The 26,708-nt window shown below is 48.2% G+C and overlaps 1 protein-coding gene across 7 annotated transcripts in view; it reads right to left on the bottom strand.

Moving 5' to 3' along the window:
- The window catches only part of ARMC9 (armadillo repeat containing 9), a 172,707-nt gene that overhangs the window by 94,025 nt on the left and 51,974 nt on the right, over positions 1-26,708 (bottom strand). For all 7 annotated transcript variants that reach the window (XM_021074827.1, XM_013984568.2, XM_021074826.1 and 4 more), the window contains 8 exons: positions 22,786-22,820; positions 18,977-19,088; positions 17,345-17,437; positions 13,546-13,636; positions 12,280-12,403; positions 8,885-9,024; positions 8,186-8,262; positions 5,277-5,351 (listed from right to left, as the gene is read on the bottom strand). In XM_021074827.1, coding sequence (XP_020930486.1) covers positions 5,277-5,351; positions 8,186-8,262; positions 8,885-9,024; positions 12,280-12,403; positions 13,546-13,636; positions 17,345-17,437; positions 18,977-19,088; positions 22,786-22,820 — 747 coding nt within the window. The remainder of the gene's footprint in view (positions 1-5,276; positions 5,352-8,185; positions 8,263-8,884; positions 9,025-12,279; positions 12,404-13,545; positions 13,637-17,344; positions 17,438-18,976; positions 19,089-22,785; positions 22,821-26,708) is intronic.

The following is a 26,708-nucleotide window of genomic DNA, read 5'->3' as shown; positions in this document are numbered from 1 at the left end:
CGGATCCCGCGTTGCTGTGGCTGCGGTGCAGACTGGCAGCTGTAGCTCCCATTAGACCCCTAGCCTGGGAACTTCCATATGCCTCGGGTGCGGTCCTAAAAAGCAAAAAAATAAATAAATAAAACTAAAAATGCCATATCAAATGGGCATGTCATTGTATTCATCTCTACTTTAACAAAAAAATCAACTAAAAAAAACCCGGCAAAAATATTTTTAAAAAATCAAAATGCTGTATTGAAAACAAACAAACAAAACAGAAAAAAAAAAAAAAAACTAAAACAAAACAAAACCCAGGGAGTTTCCTGGTGGCCCAGTGGTTAGGATTCAGTGCTTTTATCGCTGTGGCCCACGTTCAATCCCAGGTCTGGGACCTGAGATCCCACATCAAGCCCCTGCATGCCACGGCCAAAACAAACAAACAAAAAAACGAAAAAGGCTGTAGCAATTTTTCCTCTCAGGATTTCCACACTAACTTAGAAAGGCCTCCACATAACGGATGCCATGGAGTACAGCGAACAGGCTTGCGGACTCTCCTGGACAATCATGGTTTTCGCCACTGATGAACACTGTTAAAACAGCTTCTCCACCGTGTGTTCATTGCCCAAGGCAGCAGCCGGAATATGAGCATTTGCAGCCTCCCTGGAGCCAGGGTGCAGGCAGATGACCTGGGTCTTGCCAGTCAGATGCATGCACGCAAGACGGGCTCAGAGTGAGGAATCGGGCACACGGGGAACACGCATTTGGTGACAGGTGGGTAGGGCAGCCTCCAGCCCTTCAGGGAGAGCAGAGCGGATTTCCGGCACTGCAGACCCGGGGCCATGGTGCAAGGCACAGTGGGGGTGTCACCGCAGCAGCTGCGTGGAGTACGTGGGTGCTCCTCTTGGCTCGGGGCTTCAAAGCCCAGCTCCCTGACTCTCCCAGTGGTGGGAGCCTTCACCACTGACGGAGCATCTGGTCTGCTCTGGCCCAGGGCAGGATGTTTGGCTGGGGTTTAGGTCCCAGGGCAGAGCTCTGTGGCCACAGCTACCCCCAGCCCCCAGGCACAGGAGGCCTGGTGTGGGCAGGAGGGCAGACTCTGGATGGCATCTGCTCTCCTGCCTCGGACTTCCATGGTCTCTTCAAATTCAAACAGGCCCCAGGGCATGCATTTATCTTTTCCTCCCTTTGCAGGGTAGTGTCTTAAGAGCACCATAATAGCATTTGCTACGAATATAATTTTTATGTATTCTTTGCCATTTCCCACAAGCACACAAATGTTGTACACAGTTATGAAACCAGAGTTCTTATAATGTCATATTCTGCTTTTATCCGTCATTTCACAATAAAAATTTTCCATACGGGCTCATACTGCTTTTCCTAATTATCATTTTCAATAGCTACTAAGACTGTGAGCGAAAGAACCATAATTTCATTAGCAGTTGCTCTATTACCAGACAGTCAGGTTCTGGGTTTTCATTATGAGCATCTTCATGCAGAGAGTCAATAACTGAAGGAAGAGGAATAAACACAAGATATGGAGGTTTCCGTAACTGTTCTTATCTACTGCCCGACTTCTTTCCTAGAGGACGATGCCAACGCAAATGACAAATACCAGCCAGGTCTGAACATCAGCTCTGCCGCCTCCTCCCTGGCACCGCGTGTGAGCAGATGGGGAGCTCATGGGTGACGTTCTCCTCCCTGTTTCTGAAATTACTACTAACACGCAAAATGAAGGCAATACCCTTTATCAATCTGAAAAACTCTTCAAGGGTAGGACTGAAATGAGGGGAAATCTTGCAGTTTGAGAAAAACCTCTGTTGAAGCCATAACCTCCCTTAGAGGCAAATGCTTAGGTGCTGTGTCCATTTGCTTGGGACTTTGATCCCTGTTAAAATGCCAGGGGGGGGAGTTCCCACTGCGGCACAGCAGAAGTGTATCTGACTAGTATCCATGAGGATGTGGGTTCCATCCCAGGCTTCGTTCAGTGGGTCAAGGATCCGGCGTTGCTGTGAGCTTCAGTGTGGGCCTGCAGTTGTAGCTCCAATTTGACCCCCAGCCAGAACTGCCATATTTCCATATGCTGCACCTGCGGCCCTGAAAAGCAAAAAAAAAAAAAACCAACAAAAACCAAAAACCTAGAGGGAAGCTTATGTTACTTACATCTTTATCTAAGTGGTCCAAGTTTTCTTTTTTTGTCTTTTTGACTTTTTAGAGCTGCACCTGCTGCATACGGAGGTTCCCAGGCTAGGGGTCTAATTGGAGCTGTAGCCACCGGCCCACGCCACAGCCACAGCCACAGCAACGCCAGATCCGAGCCATGTCTGCGACTGACACCACAGCTCACAGCAATGCCGGATCCTTAACCCACTGAATGAGGCCAGGGATCAAACCCGCAACCTCATGGCTCCTGGTCGGACTCGTCTCCACTGTGCCACAACGAGAACTCCCCAAGTTTTCTTTTTAAAGTCAGTAATTCAGAGGCTGTCTAGAAACTTATGTTGGAAACTAAACAGGAAACTATTAATAGAAGTGACTATAATTAAAGCTGCCACATGTCAAACCCCCATAACTAAAAGAAAATGAAAAATTGGGGAACTATTTGTAATACACGTCAAAAGATTAACAACCCTAATTTCTTTTATGACTTTGAACCAGAGGCAACTTAGCAGCCAGTGGCAGCAGCCTCCAGATGACCCCACCTCCTGGAATTCACACTCCCCAGGACCCCCTCCCACAGCGGCGCCCCCTCCAGTTGGTCCCTGTACCCACTTCTGAGATTGGGTCATAGGAGACTAGCTGCTGTCTCACTCCCTTGCTGCCTCTCAGGATCATCAGTGGGGGAGGCCCGCTGCCTTGTCGAGAGAAGCACTGTGGAGATGCCCACTGGCCAGGAAGTGAGGTCACCAGGCAGCAGCCAGCATGAGAGTGAACTTGGAAGGGGATGCTTGGAAGCAGATCCCTCCAGCCCTCGGCTGCCCGGGGGAAGCCTTCACCAAAACCTAAAGAGAGACTCTTAGCCAGGACCATGCAGCTAATCTGCTCTTCAACTTTCGTTCTATAGAAACTGTAAAGTAATGATTTTTTTTTTAAACCACTATGCTTTGGGATAATTTTTTATGCAGCAATGGAAAACTGATGCAATTGTGCTGTTTACTTTCCAAACATCTGGCAATTTCCTAGACACCTTACTATTATGTTTAAGGGGTTTTTTGTTTTTTGTTTTTTGTGTGTGTGTGTCTTTTTAGGGCCACACCCATAGCATATGGAGGTTCTCAGGCTAGGGGTCAAATGGGAGCTGTAGCCACTGGTCTACACCACAGCCATAGCAACTTCAGATTTGAGCCTTGTCTGCGACTGACACCACAGCTCACGGCAATACCGGATCCTTAACCCACTGAGTGAAGCCAGGGATTGAACCTTCAACCTCATGGATACTAGTCAGATTCGTTTCTGCTGAGCCACAACGGAACTCCTTGAGGGTTTTTTTTTTTTTTTTTCTGGCCACACCTGAGGCATGAGGAAATTCCTAAGCCAGGGATCAAACCGGTGCCATAGCAACGACAATGCCAGATCTTTAACCACTAGGCCACCAGGGAGCTCTCATGTTTAAGTTTTTCATCGTTCTCTCTTCAACCCTCTTCCTGCCCCATGACTGTCCCTGCTCTGCTCAGGCTCCAATGACACGGGTGTGAAGCCTCTGGAGACTGCCGGGCAGGGCTCTGAGGCTCCCTGTCCTCACCTCTCTAAGGGCCATCCAGGCTCGTGTCCACCTAGGTGAGCCGCTCTTCCCCAGCCGTCCGGTCCCTTTCTGCCCGCCACCCCCCCACCTCTGTGCCCTGGAGGTGGGCCCTTGAGGCTTTCGGACTCCATGTCACCTCCATTCTTTCTTTCTGGTCAACCCAGCTGACAACTGCTCTCTTTCACCTGAGTGACCAGAATGCAGAATTGAATCAAGTTTATTTTCCCCTGTTCTGTGTTGGAAAAGCCAATGGTTTCTTTAAAAGCCGTGGGCCATTATGTTTCCTTGTTTGTTTTCTGACCACACAGAAGGGCTCTGAGATAGGTTTTTGCCTCTGGCACAACTGCTGAGGTAATTGCAGATGACCCATTAGAAGATGGAGCAATTCTAAGTAAGCAAAACCAAGAGGAGGAATGTTTTTCATTGGTCTCAAACTGAATTTAGCCTCTGCTTTGACAATGAAAACATGTCTAATCCCTTCATTGTACGCAACTGATACGCACACTGTTACCCGGGTTTCACATGTCGTAAGGAAAAAGGACAAAACCCCAGTGCTTTTGATTAGATCTCCAAGAAACATTTATCTTCTCAAAAGAAGACGTTTTAGGCTTCCGATATAAGCACTAATGTAAACACACTAAATATTCAATTCACTATTTTCCAACCAGACTGCTTTATCATTTTTGCCAGTGTTTCTGGTCCATTTGGTTGCTCTCGGAATGTCTGCAGATGGGGAGTTTTGACCGTCCCAGGTCTCATGGCCGCAATTCCTCTGGGAATCCTGGGGGTGAATCTGAGTGATGATTTTTTGCATCTCATCATTTTTCTGTTAAGCTTCTCCTACTACAAAATCCGTAAGTGTTCCCAAAGCCCCCAATTAAAATGAGTCACCTGGAGTTCCCATCGTGGAGCAGTGGTTAACGAATCCAACTAGGAACCATGAGGTTGCGGGTTCAGGTTCGTTCCCTGGCCTTGATGAGTGGGTTAAGGATCTGGCGTTGCCGTGAGCTGTGGTGTAGGTTGCAGATGCGACTCGGATCCTGTGTTGCTGTGGCTCGGGTGTAGGCCGGCGGCTACAGCTCCGATTCGACCCCTAGCCTGGGAATCTCCATATGCTGGGTGAGTGGCCCTAGAAAAAGGCAAAAAGACAAAAAATAAAAAAATAAAAAAAAAAAAAATAAATAAATAAATAAATAAAATAAAATAAAATGAGTCACCTTAAATTAAAAAAAAAAAAAATGTCTACAACTCTCCAAAATATAAAACTGCTACAAACTTTCTGATACTGCGGTTCTTAAATCAGGCCGGGATCCCTTGAGAATCTGATAAAAACCACAAACGCTCGCCCCAGAAAACGGCAAATACGAACTTGGGTTACAATTCCGGGAGTTCTTAAACTATCTGGAGCCCTTCCCCAGAGCCGGTCAGGAATCCCTTACTGTCACAGCCCCTGAGCTGTGGCAGGGACCCCCTTGGATGTCACAGCCCCGAGCTGTGGCTGTGGCAGCGACAGCGACAGCGACAGCGGCTGGCGGACGCCTCAAGCACATTTTCTTACCATTGCTCTTGCTTCCTCACGAATGGATGCGATTGAAAGGATGCTGTACAGAGCTCCATTCACATACGGCTGGATCTTTACAGGGAAAAACAAAACAAAGCACAGTCATCGGCAGCGTCGCAAATCCCAACCATTCAATTATCAAACACCACACTTGAGAACCGCCTGGCAACGAGGAGGGCGAGTATGACGATTTCACAGCTCTCGGGAGCCCCAGGAGACGTGCTTCCGAAAGACAGACATCTCCACTGGCGCCGGTGGAGACAGGGTGCCCGCGCTGCTGCCCGTGCACCCCTCCGCTTCTCTGCGGGACTCAGTATATTTTTTAATTTATACTTCTGTCTCCCCTGTGGGCTCTTCAGGGACAGAACCCACGCTTTCCTCACAGAGGGAACCCCGACATCAAGTCAGACAGGACGGGGTAAGTGGCAGGTGCCAGCCCCCAACCCCCGCCGGCCCACCCCGACTGGATTTCATTCTCTCGTAGCCGTGGGGGAGGTGCGTCTCCCACCACCTTTTCCAGCACTGGATTTGTTGCCACTTTTCATTCCTGCCAATCTACTGGGTAAAAGAAGGCATCCGGTAGCTGTTTTTTTTTTTTTTTTTCATTTCCGTGACTATCCCTGAAATTGATCATCTTTTCATGTTCATAGGCCATCAAGATTTACCATTCTATAAACCACCATTTATTTTATTATTATTATTATTATTATTTATTTATTTATTGTCTTTTTAGGGCCGCACCAGTGGCATATGGAGGTTCCCAGGCTAGGGGTCAAATTGGAGCTACAGCTGCCAGCCTACGCCACGGCCACAGCCACACCAGATCCGAGCCGTGTCTGCGACCTACACCACAGCTCACGGCAGCGCTGCATCGTTAGCCCACTGAGCGAGGCCAGGGATCGAACCTGCAACCTCATGGTTCCTAGTCGGATTTGTTTCTGCTGCACAACAACGGGAACTCCTGTAAACCATCCATTTATAAAATGTATCCTTTTTTCCTGTTGGTTTTTATCTCTGACTCTTACTAATCAATGCATAGTTGGTTTTCATATATAAGGGGTATTAAACTTCTGTGTCATATGTGAGGCAATTTTTTTTTTTTTTTTTTTTTTGTCTTTTTGTCTTTTTGCCTTTTCTAGGGCCGCTTCCGCGGCATATGGAGATTCCCAGGCTAGGGGTCTAATCGGAGCCGTAGCCACCGGCCTATGCCAGAGCCACAGCAACGCGGGATCTGAGCTGTGTCTGCAACCTACACCACAGCTCACGGCAATGCCAGATCCTCAACCCACTGAGCGAGGCCAGGGATCAAACCTGCAACCTCATGGTTCCTGGTCGGATTCGTTAACCACTACGCCACGACGGGAACTCCTGAAGCAAATTTTTCTCAAAATGTTTTTGATGTTGATTATGGCATCTTTCCCCCTATGATTACATGATGAGTGTTCATATAATCAACTATGCATATCTTTTTCTTTAAGGCTTCTGGGCTTTGTCTTCCAAGACCATGACTATCTCATAAGGATACATACGTGTTGCATTTATTAGTGTAGCAAACACTTTTCTAGGCTCTGATGCATATACAAGTGGATATTCCAGCTCATTTCCAAAACAAAGCCACTGACTGGCAAGAGTCAATGACAAGATGTGAATCCTTTGGTCTATTTCAGTTTTCAGAGCTGATGCATGGTGCCTACACTTGAAACCAACCTTTCCTAGGAGATGACAGAAGACACTTCCCTCTGGCCTCAACTGCCTGAGTTGAGTAACAAGAAGAACAGGGTCCGTTCAGGTTAAGAAGGATTTCAGAGCTCGCTGACTTTAAAATTTAAAAGGCACGGCAGGCCCTGTAACAACCACCCAATCTCCGCTAGCTAAAGCAGCCCGGGTCACCCGGCAGCAGGTGGCTGGGGGAACGGGCGCGGTGAGAGAAGTGGTCAGAATGGGAGTGGTCTGAGGCAGGAACAGACGCGAGGAACCCGAGGGCTTCATTCTGACCCAGGGGTACTCAGCCCCCGTCCTGCTGAGACAGCCCTGCACCCGATCCGGCCAGAGGGCAGAGGTTTTGGTTTCAGGTGCAAAGTGATGCCATGGTTTCTTAAAGGCACTTGCAGGAAGCAGGTGAGAGAATGATCATACCGTTTCTTAGTTTACCCAGGCCTCTATTTATTTAAAAAGGGCTTGAGGGGAGGTCCCTGGTGTCTAGTGGCTAGGATTTGGCGCTTTCACTGCTGTGGCCCGGGTTCAATCCCTGGTTTGGGAACTGAGATCCTACTGTTGTGGCGAAAAGGGGGAGGGTGGTGCTAGGCTAGGGGCCCACAGGCTAGAAAACCACCCCAGTGTTGGGGAGGACGCTGGTGAGAGCAGAAGCTCCGCAGAGGCCCTCATGGGATCAGCACAGAGATGTCCACCAAGGACAGCTGAGGCTGTGACAGCAGAGAGCGGGAGGCAGAGGGCACACGCCTGGGGGACTGGATGAGTGGAACAGGAGGGCTGCCAACAGAGGGGCTGCGCGGTGGTGAGAACTAAGGAACTCGATGCACATAAAGCAAGACAGAAAGGTCCTAAAAACACAGCGAAAATAGTAAGAAAAGAACAAGGTTTGGGGGCAACACCTTTTATGCAAATTCAATACACGCACACTAGTGAAATACTTTTTCCGGCTACATACATGTCCACTGTCACGGATCAAACCTGAGAGGCGTGTCAACACGGGGGGAGGGATGGAGCGAGAGGATAAGGAGGACGATGTCACGCCAGGGACACGGGTGTGCTCACAGCCCAGGAGCGGGACAGCCTCCTGCTCTGACTTCCAGAACTGAAAACTGCAAAAGTGCTGAAGCGGCCTCTACTAAGGACCGGGGGCCTGCCCTCCCCCGAGCCCGGGGCTAGCGGCGCGGACTGGGTACCTCGTGGTTTTCATGGCCGAGCAGATCCGAGAGAACTTTGAGCACGAGGCTGGCCGCCTGGGCGCACACGTTCTTCCCTTCGGGAGAAAAAGAGCAGGAGAACACAGGGCACGTCTAAACTCAGGGGATCCGAGCCACGTCTGCGACCTACACCACAGCTCACGGCCACGCCGGATCCTTAACCCACTGAGCAAGGCCAGGGATGGAACCTGCAACCTCATGGTTCCTAGTCGGATTCATTAACCACTGAGCCACGACGGGAACGCTTCTTTTTCCTCTTAATGTGAGTATATATATATATATATATATATATATATATATATATACATACATACATACACACACATACATATATACATATATATTTATATAATATCTATATCTATACTATTTCAAGGCCAGAATGGTATTTCGGCTCTAGGGGTTCAATAGCTGTATACTCAGTTGGATATGCTTCACACTCTTTCTGTTTTGAGTTTTCTTTTTTTTAATCCACCCCTGTGGCATGTGGAAGTTCTCAAGCGGGACTGAACCCGCACCACAGCAACGACCCGAGTCACAGCAGTGACGGTGCTGGACCTTAGGTGCTAGGCCATCAGGGAACTCCTGTTTTGAGCTTCCTATGAGGGAAACGAAAGGCAAATGCCATCAGGCTCAGTGGTAATCGAGAGCCGGGGCAGGGGACAGAGGCTGGGAGACCTGCACTCCGGAGGCAGAGGTTCATGAGCAAGGCCACCGAGTACTCCAGCGTGTAGTCGGACAGGCAGTCGGGCTCCTTAAGGATGTCAATCAGCCAGAAGATGAGGCCATCTCGAATCATCGCCGTCTGCAGTGGGCGCCTAGGATGAAAACAGCCTACAGACAGTTAGAGCTGGCAAGAAACCTTTTGCAGAAGAATATAGAGCAAGGTGGACGCGTGTGAGAAAAGAAACTGTACAGAAGTTGCGGACGCTGAGGAATGTTCCACTGTTAGGCCTGTACAACTGAAACACCAACAATACACTCTTTATGTTTCAGGGATATTATTAAGCGTTAAAAAAAAATAATAATAATAAGGCATGAAGGAGACTTCCTATTTTGAAAGTTTCCTTTTCACTATTCAGAATCAGAAAAGTATCATTTCAAGTATTTCATAAATATTTTTTGATAGCTTTTGGTCTACCAAAATTCAGGAAACAGTCACAGAAGCAGTTCACCGACAAATAGATTTTTACCTAAACTCTAGTCTATTATCATCTAGTTTAGGCACTTTGAGCCATGTAAAAAGAAACACAAAAAAGAAGAGCATAAAGCCAGCTCAATGCCATCTGCTTCAGATCTCTATAGGGTAAGAACAGTTTAATAACCTGGGTAATAATACAATTTATATGGAATTCTTTCCTCTGCTTTTTTCAGCTGCACCCACAGCACATGGAAGCTCCTGGGCCAGGGACTGAAGCTGACCTATGCCACAGCTGTGGCAACACCAGATCCTTATCCCGCTGCACCACAGAGGAACTCCTGGGATTATTTTCCACCCAAAGTCCAGGTGTAAAATCTTACACAATCCAATCCTCATCCCAGAGTGTTACGGGGAAGGTCATCGTGGCGGCCTTAAGAAGGGGCAGGACCAAGCACGGTGTCACCGAGAAAAACCATCTGAGTTCTTGGAACATCAAAACGCCACGGTGGGACCACCACTGGGCGTCTCTGTGTGACAGGTTACAGCGAGAGCACCACCTGGGACAGGATCTAGTCGCATTCTCCGCACTCGCTACACCCGTCTGCTCTGCTCGGTGTAATTGATTAGAGCACAGTGAAGGCCGCCCTCTTCAGATGAGACTAGCTACTTTCTACATTCATCAGAGAGACCCTGGAATACGGCAGAATCCTTGGGCACATTTCCGGAACAGAGCAGCTTAAACTACTGTTTGAAGAAAAGAAAAACTGGCGATAAATATCTGCATTATTAGGCAGAAGTATTTTCCTATCTCACCAGTTACTTCACTATAGCTATTATGTTTCTAAAAATTTTCTCAATACAGTCAGCGTCAAACTGAATCATCTTTATAAAGAGAAATAGGAAGGAGGTAATAACTTTGGATATTATATATAGTTCTTTTCTTTTTTCTTTCTTTTTTTTGACTGAGCCCGAAGCACGTGGACGTTCCAGGGCCAGGGATCAAACCCGAACCACAGCAGTGATAATGTCGAATCCTTAACCCACTCAGCCACCAGGAAACTCCTATTTATAGTTCTTTTCAATCCATGCAGGGAGAACAAGAAATTTTCATCAGCAGGGAACTGGCAATTAGCAGGAATTACCTACAGCGTTCCCACCTGAAACATATACACACTTAGAGAATATGTCACTTTTCAAGCTTTAGGTGACGAGGGTGAGTCAGTCAAATGTTAACCCCATCTGACAGGAGCAAACTGTGTTCACAAGTGGATTGACAGAAAAAGTTAAGGACTCGGGACGCTAAAAATCTTAATCGTCAAAGAGAAAGTGAGGTGACCAGGAAGGAACACGGACGCTGGAAGAATTAACACCTGACCCGGCAATTCCATTCCTAGACACCCAACCAAGAGAAAAGGAAACTCGTCTCCTGAAGACCTGAACGCAAATGTTCATAGCAGCATTACGCGTAATAACCAAAAGGTAGGAAAAAAAAACAAAACAAAACCCAGATCTCCATCAACTGGTGAATGGACGAGTAAAATGTGGGCTATCCCGGGAAGCAAATGCTGTTTGGCAAATACAAACGAACAAAGCACCGACCCTCGCCACTTGTATGCATCCCCAAAACTCTATGCCAAGTGAAAGAAGCCAGTCACAAAAGAACGCATCAGTACAGGTAAGTCTACAGAAAATAGAGTGATGGAGTTCCCGGGGGTGAGAGGCAGGAACAAAAACTGACTGCAAATAGGCAGGAAGTTTCTTTTCGGGGGATGGCAATGATCTAAAAGTAGACTCTGGCGATAGCTGTACACATCTGTAAATATACCAAAAACCACGGACCTGTACACTTCGGATGGGCAAATTCTGTGGTCTGTAAAATACACCTTAACAAAGCTGTCAATTAAAAAAAAAAAAAAAAAAAAAAAAAAGGTCAGGGCGAACACCGGATCTGGTTCAAGAAGAGGCATCTGATTTTTAAATTTCTAAGGCGCAGCAGTTCCAAGTCATGAGCGGAGCTGTGATGAGACTACAGGGCAGCGGGTGGCTGAGATGTGCAGACTGGGACACGGGGGCTCCTCCCCCGACTGCCGCAGAGCTACCTCCCCACCGACTGTGACGCGCTTGTGTGCGTGTCCCACAATGAACCGTGAGCACTTGCAGGCTGAGGCGCTAAAGGGTTTGGTTTTTTGGGTTTTTTGGTTTTTGTTTTTTGCTTTTAAGGGCTGCCCCCGTGGCATATGGAAGTTCCCAGGCTAGGGGTTGAGCAGGATCTATAGCTGCCAGCCACAGCCACGTGTGATCTGAGCCGAGTCCGCAACCTACACCACAGCTCACAGCAATGCCGGATCCCTAACTCAATGAAGGAGGCCAGGGATCAAACCCACATCCTCATGGATACTAGTCGCATTTGTCTCCACTGCTCCACAACGGGAACTCCCTCTATAGGGTTTTGTTCCCCTGTTTCTCTCTAAATCCTGCAGGTGGCTTGAGACACACAATCTAGCTTCTCCCACCTGGTCAGCACAAAGTAATGTTGATTAGGAGAATACAACAGTGCTTGAAAAATGTCTTCCTCTCTGGGGAGTTCCCTGGTGGTCTAGTGGTTAGGATTTAGCACTTTCACTGCTGTGGCCCAGATTCAATCCTTGGCCTGGCAACTGAGATCCCACATCAAGGCACTGTACACCGCAGCCAAAAAATAAAACGACGTCTTCCTCCCTCTGCAGCAGCCAGAAGCAGGACGGTTTAGCGGGTTAGACATCAGTTTTCCAGCTCCACTTTGAAAAGTCACCCAACCTCTTCTCAGTATTTCCTGAAAAATGTCACCTGCCTCCTGGATTGTCCCTGGGACCAAATAAGCACAAAATAGTGGCTAAAAAAACCCCCAAGCTGATTTCACAGGAGCCACCATGACCTACTGCACGGTCAGCACCTGAGGCTGAACTTCTGCAAGGCCCCGAGAACATTCTCCCGGGTCATGACGTCCTTGTCTTCCTCCCGCAGCCTTTCCTCCAGCAGCCGCAGCACCTTTGTGCTCTGGGCAAGGTAGAGGCGACCTAAGGACATAACCAGAGGTGAGCAGGTGTCAGACTGTAGCTCGTGTTAAGCTCATGCTCCAAAAGCACGTTCTGTAAAAACTCTGCATATAACACAATTTGGGTAATTTTATGTTCTAAAGATCCGATTAAAGCATATTTCATCTGCAAGTTGGTTTTATTCAATCAACTGTCTGATGAAGAGAAAACCACCTTTCTTGTCATCTAAACATATGACTCATCCCTGTGTTCTCGTGGGGAGCACTGTCTTTTATTTTCTTGAGATCTTGAACCCCAAGGTCACATCACGAGGAAAAGGGGGGTGATGAATCTGTGTGCTATGAGCCCCTTTGTCTTAACAATAGAGCTTTCTGGTCACACCCATGGCCTGGAGAAGAAGTCAGGAACCGTACCGGAAACCCTATTAGAAGCCTTGAATTGTCACTAGCCTGCCGTGGATTTGTCTCTCAATACGATGATATTAATTTCAGTCATAAATTTCAACAGTATTGTATGAATGATCCTTGGCACCTAAATGTCTTAGCATAAAATGTTTGTTAAATGGATGGAAGAAGAAACAAACGAATGAAAAACCTTTTGGAGGATCATACAGGCACAGTTGAAAGCTCCCTTTACCCATGTTAAAAAAAAAAAACTCAAACAAACTAGAGTGTATGAAAGATAACAGCATTTTAGAAAATCATTTGGGATTCAGTTATGGTGGCAAGTTATTTTTGGAGTTTTCAAATCCTCTTCATTTAAGGGGTTTAGTCTTTTGAAGGAAACGGCACCGGGCTTCCTGGGATCAGCTTGAATTATTTCATCAACCTTATTTTGCCTTCAGTAGAAAATGACAGAAAATGTCATTTTCTGCTATCCTGAGAGCAATCCAAACTGTACTATGTTGCAAAACCAGAGGGCTTGCAACATAAAACCAGAGGCCTACAAAATAAACTCCAAAGCCATTAAAATATGCTCTGACAGAAACCACCACAATAGGACGGCAACTAATTTTCGCAAAAGAACTGAGATGGATGAAACAGTAATAAATTGAGGAAACAGTGTCATCTCTAAGAAACATGGGGAAGAATGTCGGTTTTCCTGGGGAAAAAGCACATCCCTAAGGCCTCGCTCTTCTCTTTGAAGGAAAGCTAACCTCTTACCTTCTGCCAGAGATGCAAACGCATTGATGAGCCTGGCCATGTACTGTCGCACCACGTCACTCTTTGAGTTTAGCAGCTGAAGGACACTTCTCTGTGGGGGAAAAAAAAAGCATCAAAAGAAGGAAAACAATGAACGTGAGGGAAGCGCGACTCCTCTGCGGGGGGTTTACGAGGAGGTGAAACAGACAAAAGCCACAACCTTTGCATCTGCGAGTTTTGATTTCCAACTGCTTTCTTGTGAGAGTTGGCAAAGAGCAGTTGCTCAGACTTCCGAATAAGAATTAATGAACAAAGCGCCTAAACGGTGGCTGGCACAAAGGCAACAACACTCTGCTCGTATTGTTGCTGATGTTTTCCAGGTTAGAAGGGCTGCGCCCACACACACACATCTAATTTCGCTCCCTCCAAGACCACAGTAAAACTACAGTAAATGGATTTTTTTGGCCACGGCCTCAGCATGCAGAAGTTCCTGGGCCAGGGATGGAACCCAAGCCACAGAAGCGACAGCGCCATACCCTTAATCCACTGAGCCACCCGGGAACTCCTGTCTTTAAATGTTTTTAATACATAAAATCATGCAGTGTGTCTTCCTTTACATCTGACTGTTTTCATTCAATGTTGTGTTGGTGTAAACTGCGTGTTCCTTCTCGTTGCTCAGTATCTCCCATTTTACAAATACCTCACTGGTACTGTGTCCATTCTACTCCTGATGGACATTTGGGTTCTGGCCAGCGTTTTGGTTCTTATCAATAGGGCTGCTGTGAGCGATCTTCTACATCTTTTAGTTGAACATATGGACACAGTTCTGTTGTGTTATACTCAGGAGCGGCTTTGCTAGGACACAGAGTGTGCAGTTTCGGCAAACACCGCCCTGGTTCCCATGCAGTGCGCCAGGCAACATGTTTTCAAACAGAGAACAAAATATCCAGGTGAGGTGGGCCCCGACCCTTGTGTGCCTGCACACTCTTGCCCAGGTGCTGAGCGAGTTCCAGTTCCCCTGCCAAACTCTGCAGTGTGAACCCGCTGTGGACAATCTGCAGAAGTTCTTGTGGGACCAACTCCTGAGAACTAGAAGTAGACCGGGGGAGTTCCTGCTGTGGCTCAGTGGGTTAAGAACCCGACTAGTATCCATGAAGATGCGGGTTTGATCCCTGGCCTCGCTCAGTGGGTTAAGGATCCCACGTTGCCATGGCTGTGGTATAGGCCGGCAGCCACAGCTCCGATTCTACCCCTGGCCTGGGAACCTCCATATGCTGCATGTTCAGCCCTAAAAAGCAAAAAAAAAAAAAAAAAAAAAAAAAAAGGAAACCAGCGGAGCTTAAAAACCGAAAGTACAGTAGTTCCTGCTGTGGTGCAACAGGATCGGTGGCTCTTCTCTGGAGCTCTGGGACAAAGGTTTGATCCCTGGCCCGGCACAGTAGGTTAAGGATCCAGAGTTGCCATAGTAGCGGCGTAGGTCACAACCATGGCCCTGGCACTGGGACTCCACATGCTGCGGGGCGGCCAAAACAAACAAGACAAAACAAAAGCACAGAGCAGCTCCCCATTCCCCTTGGCATATATATTCCTGCCAGATAACCAGTCCCTGACTGACCTTTCAAACCTGCCAGATGCCCTGTCGCCCAGAACGCACTCCTGGCTTTGACTACTGACATCCCCAGAGGGGACAGGGAAGCTACGTCTGACTATAGTCCAGCAATTCTGTGATGCGTCCAATGCACCCTTCCATCAAAGCCTATGTTCCTCAGGGCACATATGCAAGTGGGGACACTATAAAAGGAGCAAGGAACTGATGAAGACAGAAGCCAGGATGTGTGCAGCCATGTTCAGTGCAGCCTTATTCATAGCAGCCAAAGGGGAGAGGCAACCTGAGTGTCCATTGCTGGATGGATGGAGAAACAAAACACGGGGTACAGATGCATCGGCCAATTAATTTTGGTGTTGAGGTGACACAGCAGCCATGATTCCCATGGAGTTTTCTTGCCCTGCAGATTCCCTGACATCTTAAGATAACTCCAGATCATTCCTTTTTTTTTTTTTTTAAGCCATCGCAATTAAAACTAATGACTTGAGGGAGTCCCCAGGGGGCCTAGCATTAAAGGCTCCGGTGTTGTCACTGTTGTGGCTCAGGTTCAATCCCTGGCCCAGGATTGCATGCTGCATGCTGCAGGGGTGGCCCAAAAAAGACTTGAGGAAGAAAGGACAACTTCAGTGGCTATAAAGATTATAGCATTTTGGCAAATATATATCATGAAACCTAAAACACCTTTCATTAGAGGACCCATTTTTTTAATGTACCACCAAGAAAGAAAAAAGCACTGCCAAGTAAACTGTAACAGGCCATCAACTATTAGACACACTCCAATTTTGGAGATGCTGAAACTGGGGTGGGCGGGGCTGCATCTAAGACTCAAGGAAATATGATAGTTCAGAAAGAATCAGCATTGAAATCACTTCTTGAATACGATTTTGTAAGTCATGACAGTATATCTTTCGGTTGCTTCATGCCTTATAGGCTGGTTTCAAGGCCATTACAAACACCAACAGTAAAAGGAAATAGGTCGAGAATGGGAGAGGCTATTTTTGAAACTTAACACAACTCTTTCATCGGAAAAATAAGACCACATACAAAGATTAAACTCAAAACCCTGCCCGTGGGCACAATAGACCACATGTGACGAGCTTTCTCGGGGGCTGTTTCATCAGCGATCCTAAGACATGGTGATAGTCCACTCAGTGCCCACTGTGAGCTTAACAGTTGGGAGATGAAGTTTCCAGGGCATTTTGGACAGAGATTCAGCTGAAATAATGAGACGTCGTATCTGCTCTAGCCACATTCAAGCTCTCGACTCTCCTGTGGTCTAATAACAGGTGCTAAGAACAGGTAAGAGGCAAGAGAAGGTGTAGACTGCTCTGCACGGGTCCCTGGGTCAAGTTCTCCCACACAGAACCACTCCCAATGGTCCCAACCACCTCACCGGCAGGCGATGGTCCCTTCTCGGCAGTGGGAAGGCTCCCTGAGACAAAGAAACTTGCATAGCGGTGTTGCCTGGCCAATGATGGGGGGCAGAGATTTGAAACCTCCAAATCCCATGCTTTTCTCACTGCATCATTAAACCTATCTGGGGAGTTCCCGTCGTGGCACAGCTGAAACAAATCCGACTAGCAACCATGAGGTTGCGGGTTTGATCCCTGGCCTCGCTCAGTGGGTTAAGGATCTGGCGTTGCCGTGAGCTGTGGTGTAGGTTGCAGATGCAGCTCGGATCCAGTGTTGCTGTGGCTCTGGCGTAGGCCAGCGGCTACAGCTCTGATGAGACCCCTAGCCTGGGAACCTCCATATGCTGTGGGTACAGCCCTAAAAAGACAAAAGACAAACAAAAAACCCTATCTGGTCCAAACTATATACAAACAGTGTTGAAGACAGTTTTAAAGTCAGGTCCAGATGGGAAAAAAAAAAAAATTTGAATCTGCTTACCCACTTTGCCGATCCTAAGTCATGCTGAGTTTTTGGGACTTGTGGTGAGCAGTGGGGTGAGGGAAAGAGGGGAATTTGAAAAAAGGAAAATTGGCAGAGAAGAGTCCAGAGTTGAATCAAGCAGTACTGACTTGTTCCGGACGCTCATTACAAGTGAAAAGTAGGCCCAGGTCCAAGATGAAGAGCAGATTTCAGAAGCTGACAGAAGGCCCAGGCTGATTTCCAGTCCCTATGCTGAACACACGCATTGAAAGGAAGCCTCCCCTTCTCAGAAGCTTCCCCAGCAATGAAGGCCCCGGCTGGGCGCTGGCCCGGCTCACCGACCTGGCCGTGGCTGTGACAATCCAAGAGGTCATTGCTGATGTAGGCCTGCAGGACCGTCTCCCTCTGCTCTCCAGGGTGGGAGGTTGTCAAGCGCTAGAAGGAAGAAAAGCAAGAGCAACAAGACCTGAGCGTGAGCACGAAGGAAAACGCTCCCACGGCCGCTTTGTGCAGCCCTCGCAGCCCGCATGCGCTTCACCAAACACGATGAACGGAATACCACAGTGCGCTTCCTAACGGGCGATGTGGGAGTCAGCCTACAGGCTGGCCGTCTCCAGAGCAGGGAGGTGGAGAACGGCTTGGTTGGGAGTGAGCAGACCAATGCCTGGAGAGGGGTTTGCTGCTGGAAGTGGCTCAAGAGCTGGCCCCTGAAGGATGAGCAGGCTCCTGGGCAGTACGGGGGAAGGTGAGCAGGGTGGCGCACGGGACACGGGGTCTGGCTGAGGGATGGGCGACACTACAGGGGGTACCTGTGCGGCCCTCAACGGGGAGGGCACGGGGCAGGCTGCGAGGGCGGTGCACGAGGGCCAGGCCCCCAGAGCGGATACGGATACTACTTGGATTCGTTTTCACTTCGCCACAAAGGGAACTCCATATTTTACATTTTCTGTTTTAAGTTCTAACACTGTAAATTTTGGTAGATAAAATTCACATAAACAAAAGCTCTTTGGGCTCCTGAGTAATTTGTGACAGTGTCATAGGTCTGAAAGCAAAAAGCTTGAGAACAACTGACTTAACTGCGATGAATATGAAGACTAGGGGAGTTCCTGTCGTGGCTCGGTGGTTAGCAAACCTGACTAAGATCCATGAGGTTGCGGGTTCGATCCCTGGCCGCGCTCGGTGGGTTAAGGATCCAACATTGCCGTGAGCTGTAGTGTAGGTCGCAGATGCGGCTCAGATCCCACGTTGCTATGGCTGTGGCGTAGGCTGGCACCTACAGCTTCGATTGGACCCCTAGCCTGGGAACCTCCATATGCCAGGGGTGCAGCCATAGAAAAGACAAAAAAAAAAAAAAAATTAAGACTGGGGAGAAAAGCCACCATTTAGACTAGGCTTTATTTTAGCCTTGATGTCGGCTCGTGTGCCTGCGTGGTAAGACCCAGACCCAGCAGAGGTCTCTCGGAGGCATAGTGAGAGTGACCCTGTGCGCTAACACACCAATGCCACCAGCTGTGAGTGTGGCTCCTGACCAGGCAAGGGCCAGGTGGCCAGGGCTGACTCTGGGGCCCTGAAACTGCATATATCAAATGATCGAGTGAAGGCAATGGCAAATGTGACGTCAGCATAGGAGATTTTTTTGTTGAGGACGGGCGCTGTGCCGTGCCTGCAGCATGTGGGAGTGTCCGGGGCCAGGAGTCGAACCTGTGCCACAGCGGCGACCCTGAGCCCCTGCAATGACAACACCAGAGCCTTAATCGCTGTGCCACAGGAGAACTCCAGCGCAGGAGTTTTTAAAAAGAGACCACAGCGATCTTCAGAAGCTGCTTTTCATTTTAGCTCTTGGTGTCAGCAGGCAGCAGCAGGAAAGATTTTGAGAAGATGGGTTAAAAGATACAAGCAAGGTAGCCAGCCAAGAAAACCAGCATGGTCTTTAAAAAACAAAACAAAACAAAACTTCAAGAAAAGGGTACATACCCAGCGCAGAGCCTGCAACAAGAAGGCTTTCAAGCGGTCACTCCCCCAAATCAAATCCTTCTTCAGTTTCTCATAATCCAAGGAGGGCAGTAATGGGACATCCTTCAGCTTCCTTCTCAGCAACACAGGTTCAAAGAGCAAGAAAAGAGCCAAAGGGTATGTTCATTATGCCTCCTGAGTATCACGACGTCCCATCTAGAGCTGCTCTGACAGACTGGACAGGCCGTGGCCATTGGTCTCTCTGTGCTGCTGCCATGAGCTCCAGGCCTCCACGGAGAGGGCTGGGTTCCAGGCTCCCACCCCAGCTTCATGGGCTCAGCCCTGCCTCTTCCGCTCTAGGTACCAGGGTTGATAGAATGCTTTCCTGCAAACAAGGAGTCTCTGCCTAATGGGTTAGAGCCCAGCGCCTTCACACTAGGCCAGGGTTCCCCAGGTGGGCATGACATCACCTTGGAGGCATAACTTTCCACCAAACTTCTATTTAGAATCGTGAGCAAAGCCCAGAGCCTATTAGCGTCAGCAGGACCCCAGGCGTCCCCAAGAACCTGGAGCCACTGTCCCTCAGGCCTGAGGAAACAGCCTCGGGGATGTGAAGGACAGACCCGGGGACAGAAAGCAGCTGTGAAGAGGTGGCGTCCAGTCCATCCTCCGGCAGGTGGAAGGGTGTGGTCAGGGAGCGGCCGTGGGGACAGGCCAGGGAGACGGGCAGCACATAGGACAATCCTGTTCCCGGGGACCCCAAGTTGGACCTCAGGGGAAGGCAGGTTTCAATGAAGAGAGAGCTCTGTTCAGAGAGCTACGCGGCCCAGACACCTGCCTTTGGATGGCCAGAAACTAAAGGAACCCTCGGATGCCTTGCCACTAAAATAAGCATCTTCCCATTTTGTTTTGTTCTCTTGTTAAACACAAGGAGGCGGGAGAGGGGGAAGAATCTAAAACTGAAAGCGGCCTGTACTGTGTCAGTGTCAAGGCCCGCGTTTGGACACTGCAGACGGTCAGATAAGATGCCACCACTGGGGAGACGCCGAGGGACTCAATTTCTTGTGAACCTGTAATTTCTTCAAAATGCAAAAAATTAAGGAACAAAAACCAAAATAAAATATGATTCTTCTAAAACTGTGCAGAGACTACTACTTCTCCTGGTACCATCTTAAATGTGGATTCACGAAGCACTGGATGAAGGGTTTCCTCCGTTTTCACGGGTGGAATAAAAACTGAGATCAGGAGTTCCCGTCGTGGCGCAGTGGTTAACGAATCCGACTAAGAACCATGAGGTTGCGGGTTCGGTCCCTGCCCTTGCTCAGTGGGTTAAGGATCCGGTGTTGCCGTGAGCTGTGGTGTAGGTCGCAGACGTGGCTCAGATCCTGCGTTGCTGTGGCTCTGGTGTAGGCCGGTGGCTACAGCTCCGATTGGACCCCTAGCCTGGGAACCTCCATATGCCGCGGGAGCAGCCCAAAGAAATAGCAAAAAGACCAAAAAAAAAAAAAACACACACACAAAAAAAAACTGAGATCATGCCTCCGGGAGGTGGGATTTGGCTTACGTTTCCTTCTTTGTATGTTTCTATAGATTCATGTTTTCTATAATGCTCATGTATTACTTAAATTATTATAGGACAAAACTACATGTTAGTTTTTTTGCTTTTTTTTTGGGGGGGGCACACCCACGGCATATGGAGGTTCCCAGCCTAGAGGTCAAGTTAGAGCTGCAGCTGCCGGTCTGCATCACAGCCACGTGGGATCCGAACCGCATCTGCAACCTACACCACAGCTCGCGGCAAGGCCCGATTCTTAACCCACTGAGTGAGGCTGGGGATGGAACCCAAGTCTTCATGGATATTAGTCTGGTTCGTTAACTGCTGAGCCACGATGGGAACTCCCATGTTAGTTTTCTTAATGCTAGTTTTTAAATGGCAGAATGAGAACTTCTTATAAGGCTTGGAGGAAAAAGCCAGCAAAGAGGGCACTGAAGGGGGTCTCAGGAAGTATTTCCAAAAAGGAGCGTCTTCTATTTTATGCAGCTAATGGTAAACCCACTACACGGCACATTGATTATCTTGACTTTTTTTTTTCCTGAGGCAGATACTATTGTGAGTTTAAAAATTAATTAATTCCAATGATCAATAACGGGCCAGTAGTCTTTGAAAGTATCAAGGCCACGAAAGACGAAGCCAGAAGAATGACGACAAATGAAAGGAAACTGAGACATGAGAAGACTAATACGTGATTCTGGATTGAATCTGGGACCAGAGAAAGGACGGGATGGAACAAAAATGTGAATAAGGCCGGCAGATTAGACCATTGTTACCGATTCAGCATTAATTTTCTGATTTCGATCACTGAACTGAGCTTGTGTAAAAGCGTAACTCGGGAACCCGGGTGAAGGGTATATGGCAATGCTTTGTACTATTTTTGCAACTCTGAAATGATCTCCGAATGAAAAGAAAATTGATTTAAAATTCAAACAAGGCTCTTTTTCTAGACCAAAAAAGTTCCATTTGTAAAGCCAAGTTCAATAATATTCTACAGTGGGGGAGCTTCTATTGGAAGGAGGCAGAATGGTCATATTGGGGCCAGATTTACTTGCCAGCAAGGGCAACGTTACCAGCTAGGTTGCTCAGCAACCCCGCGTTTCTGTGGTCCAGCCACTCTCCCATTGCCCATGAGGGAACTGAGGCACAGAGAGGTTATAAACATGGTCCAAGGTCACAGAGCCCCGACAGCCTGTGCTCATAAGCGCTTCATCACACAGCCTCCATCAGAAGAGAACCAAGGGCTCGGTCAATGTCAGACTCTGGCTGGACCGAGGGAGAGGGACGGTTGTACGGACCGCAGTAATCTCGCAGTACCCAGCCCCGCCACGGGAGGCTGGCTCAGCACCCACCCCAGTCCTCAAGGTCCCCAGCGCGGGTTCTCAACTTCCCCGCTCCTGCAACACACCGGTCTGATGAAGTTCCCGGGCACCGGTCATCCCCCGTGGGCGACAAGCCCGCTGACTTGGATGGGAAGGTGCGAGAGTAAACAAAGCCATCCCATGGCCCCGGTCACAGGGCATCAGCAGGGAACATAAAATGTAGACACTGCAACGCTCTGCTGACTGCCCCATGACTGCAATCGAGTAGATTTCTACAGGCGATTATAGGAACAATTCAACGATGTTTTCTAGTTCATATTACCTCAGCAATATACACAGAATTAACTTTAAAAGACACTTCTAGGCTTTCTTATAATTATTAGTATTTCCTTGAAGACCCGCTTGCAGCTCTAGCTAATCAAAGGAATACATCTAAGCTACGTGGTTAAGATGAACACTTATTTTTCTATTTAAAAAATTTTTTTGGTGACACGTGCGGCATGTGGAAGCTCCCAGGCCAGGGACTGAACTTGTGCCATGGCAGCAACCTGAACCCCTGCAGTGACAACACTGGATCCTTAACCTGCTGTGCCACAAGGGAACTCCAAGATGAACATTTATTAAATCTACTTTGAATTCAGTTTAACCCATAGCTATTCGCCTTAGTAACAATTCCTGGGAGTTCCCACCTGTGGCTCAGCAGAGATGAAACTAACTAGCATCCATGAGGACACAGGTTCGATCCCCTATGGGTTAAGGATCCGGTGTTGCCATGAGCTCTGGTGTAGGCTGCAGATGCGGCTCAGATCTGGCATTGCTGTGGCTGTGGTGTAGGCCAGTGGCTACAGCTGTGATTGGACCCCTAGCCTGGGAACCTCCATATGCCTTGGGTGCAGCCCTAAAAAAAAAAAAAAAAAGGACAAACAAACAAACAAATCCTAAGAACAATTACTTACACAGGTGCCAAGGAGGCTCTTAGCATGGTTGAAGCCTGAAGGGGAAGAGGACAGAAGAAAAGAGATTATTAAGCTTGGAGAGCATCGCATTAGTCCCAGACCACTGTAATGGCGCGAAACCAACAGATCTGCAAAGTTTTTCATCCATGGGCTTCTCGACCATAATCACATGTCATCTGAAAGTCAGCCCGAGCCCAAGGTGAGTAATACACTATCGATGAACTTCCCAAGGCATGCAGCTCTGGCTTGTCGCTCCTTGTCCCTCCAAGGAGCACCCTATAAAAAAGCGGGTGGGTTCGCCCTAACCAAACTCCCAGAGGAACGTAAAGCTGCCGAGTCAAAGACATCGTAAAGAACGAAAGCAATGAAAACCAGTTTATTATCCTGGTTTTCTTCTTTATTAACATTTTATCTCTGAGTATAAAAATAACACATGCACTTTGTACCAAGTCAAATGCTACAGAGATGGTTATAGAAAAAATTCACCATCCCCCTCCCACTCCCTCCCTTCAGGCCTGCCTATGGGTCAAACCCCTGACTACTTTATGGGCATTCACACCGTCCCGTTTATTGTTCTCTTGTTTTGTTTTTGCCATTATGGGCAGCGCGGTATCAAGCGTGTAACTAAAATAGAGGAACAAACTTAGCAACATAGATGGACCTAGAAATTATCATGCTAAGTGAAGTCAGCCATGCAATGAGACACCAACATCAAATGCTTTCACTGACATGTGGAATCTGAAAAAAAGGACAGACGGAACTTCTTTGCAGAACAGATGCTGACTCCCAGACTTTGAAAAACTTTTGGTCTCCGGAGGAGACAGGTTGGGGGGGGGGGTGCTTGGGGTGTGGGATGGAAATCCTGTGAAATTGGATTGTGACAACATTGTACAAGTACAGGTGTGATAAATCCCTTAAGTAATTTAAACAAATAAATAAAAAAATAAAAATAAAATAAAAATTTTAAAAAATAAAAATAAAATAAAATAGAGGAACAACCAAAGGCTGTGAATGGCCCATGCGGGAGGTGCTGGGCCAGGGACTGAACCCATGGCACAGCAGTAATCCGAGCCACTGTAGGGACAATGCCAGATCCTTAACATGCTAGGTCGCCAGGGAACACCAGAAGAGTATTTTAAAATTAGTGGTATTGGCTAATTCATATTTCCACAAATAAAATTCATTTACATGCACACACACACCCCTTTTCATAGTTAAGAAAATGTTTCCCAGAATGGAGGTTCCTTAAAAAACTAAAAATAAGGCATTCCCTTGTGGTGCAGCATTGAAGACCCAGTGTTGTCACTGCATTGGCTGGAGTTGTTGCTGTGATGTGGGATTTACCCCTGGCTGGGGAGCTTCTACCTGCCATGGGTGTGGCCAAAAAACCTACAAAAACTAAAAACAGAGGTGCCATATGTTCCAGCAATCCCACTCCTGGGCATATATCTGGAAGAGACAAAAACCCTAATTCAGAAAAATACAAGAGGGAGTTCTTGCCGTGGGCCAGGGGGTAAAGAATCCCGAATGCAGCGGCTCGGGTCACTGCTGAGGCACAGGTTTGATCCAGGGCTGGTGACGCAGTGGGTTAAAGGATCCCACATGGCCACAGCTGGGGTATAGGTCGCAGCTGTGGTTCAGACTCAGTCCCTGGCCTGGGAACTTAGAAATGCTGGGGGTGTGGCCATAAAATTAAAAAAAAAAAAAAGGAAAAGAAAAAAAGATACATACATGTACCCCAATGCTTATAGTGGCACTATTTACAATAGCCAAGACATGGAGGCAGCCTTAGTGTCCACTGACAGATGTGAGACACACACACACACACACACACACACACACACACACACACACACACACAGGAAGGTTACTCAGCCATGACAAACGAAATAATGCCTTCTGCAGCAACATGGTGGATTTAGAGATTACTATACTACATGAAGTAAGTCAGACAAAGACAAATACCATATCATATAACTTATAGGAGGAATCTAAAAAAAACACAAATAAACTTAGTTATAAAACAGATAAGAAGAAAATGTTTTCTACCTTTTAAAACACTGATTCTCTCTCCTGCTAAATTCTAAAGCATTCTATTTACCCAGTGAAGAAATGAATTGAAAAGCACTAATAACAGACCCTTTCATGAAAAGGCACAGTATGTGAAACACTATTGAGATTTATTATTCAACCAAAATATTTGTATTTTGAAAAAAAAAAAAAAAAAAGGCAGGATGAACTGCAGGAAGAGTGGCCAAGCAGAGGGGGAGGCTGCAGTATTTCATTCGGTAAGTACTTACTGGCTGCCCACCCTCTAACAGGTCTCTGCTAGGCACTGTTGATACTTGGCCAGCAAGGCAAAAGCCCCCTTCTCAGAGAGCTTGCAATCCGGTGGGGAGAATCAATGACCAAATAACTCTCTGTGCCTCATCTGCAAGACGGTGGCAGTGTTAGTACCAGGGGGCAGGTGCCAGCGAGAGCGCGTCAAAGCCAGCGTGGCTTCTGCTCCCTCCCGCCTATCCACACAGAGCTCCCCGCTCCACGGAGACGCTGGAGCTGAGGAGTTCTGAGCTTACGTCATGAAACTGACCTTCACATTGACATCCAGGTATTAACTGGTCCACGGAATGGAGAACTCAGGGCAGGCGACAGCTACCGCTCCCTTCCCCCGATGTGGAGGTGTTAAGAAGAACCTTGGAACACGAAGGGGGCTGCTCTGATCTGCTGAACAATCTTTACTTTGGACTAGATTTCAGAAGGTCACTGCCACCACCCGCAGGTCCTGCTGTGTATGGGCAGTGTGGACACAGCTCAAAAGTCTGGCCAAGAAAGACACGCTCTAGAAGAAAAAGCTGGGAGAGGACTGAAAATCCTCATGAGCTGGAATCATCTCCCCCTCGAGCTCACAGTGGATTCTGGGTCAGGACGGACAGGCCCAGGGAGGATCCCCTTGCTCAGGAGGCCCTGCCTGCAGCCCAAGTGGGCGCCGTGTGACTTTATGTTGGGCGCTCAAGGAAAGGCGCCAGGGCCTGGGGCACCAGGAGGAAGCAGGGGCTCCCAGCCACAGCAGACGTGTGTGACAAGTGGTGGCTTCCCAGCTGCGGAAGCACAGCAGGAACCTTCGGCAGCCTTTTCAAGGCACAAGGAGAAGATAACAGAGCATCGCATGTATTAACCCTTCAATTGGCCGTCGAGCACCTACGCTGGGCCAGGTTCAGGGCAAGGCTCTCTGGAACCCACGGGTGCGGGAGAAATACATTTCTAAGCCAAGCGTGAAATGGCAGAATATGTCTCCACCACTTCTCAGCTACAGGTGAGGAACCTGAGCCTGGCCCTCAGAGGTCACGGTGTGTGTGTGTGGGAGGTAGTTAATGAGGCTACAAGAGCCTAGGACAGCTCCTGGCGACAATAGCAGGAGGAGAGGCTTTGCTAATGATGCATGACATCAGGAAGTATGCTTAGAGAAGTTGGCATGAGGTGTGACATGATGAAAACTGGCCCTTAGTCGCAAGCAACTGGAGGGTTTCCTGGTTTAGACGGGGGGTCAGCAGTCCTGGGACTTCTGCTGGGTGTCGCGCACCTCGGTCAACAGCGAGTCTCAAACTTCGCACATCAAGGGTTTGTTTGGGGACAAGGACATCCTATGGAATTAGCTTCTAGGCAAATACTTTGGAAACTGCAGCTGTGTGCAGCCTGGGGAGGGTCAGAAAGGAACAACCGAGCTCCAGGGTGGCAGGAAGGCACCGTTTGGGGCTGAAAACCAACCAGACGAGGCCCATGTGCCACAGCCCTTCCTCCCCAGCGCTGCACATGTGGGACTAACACTGAGCCCAGGTGCGCGGGGGCTGCAGGAGAGCAGGTGAACGGCGAGGGCAGGACCCCGGCCGGCTGATCCCCAGGAGGGGTTAAGTAAGACGGGACAC

This window comes from Sus scrofa, chromosome 15 (genome assembly GCF_000003025.6).
Source record: "Sus scrofa isolate TJ Tabasco breed Duroc chromosome 15, Sscrofa11.1, whole genome shotgun sequence".
NCBI lineage: Eukaryota > Metazoa > Chordata > Mammalia > Artiodactyla > Suidae > Sus > Sus scrofa.
This window is presented reverse-complemented; position numbering and strand designations above follow the sequence as displayed.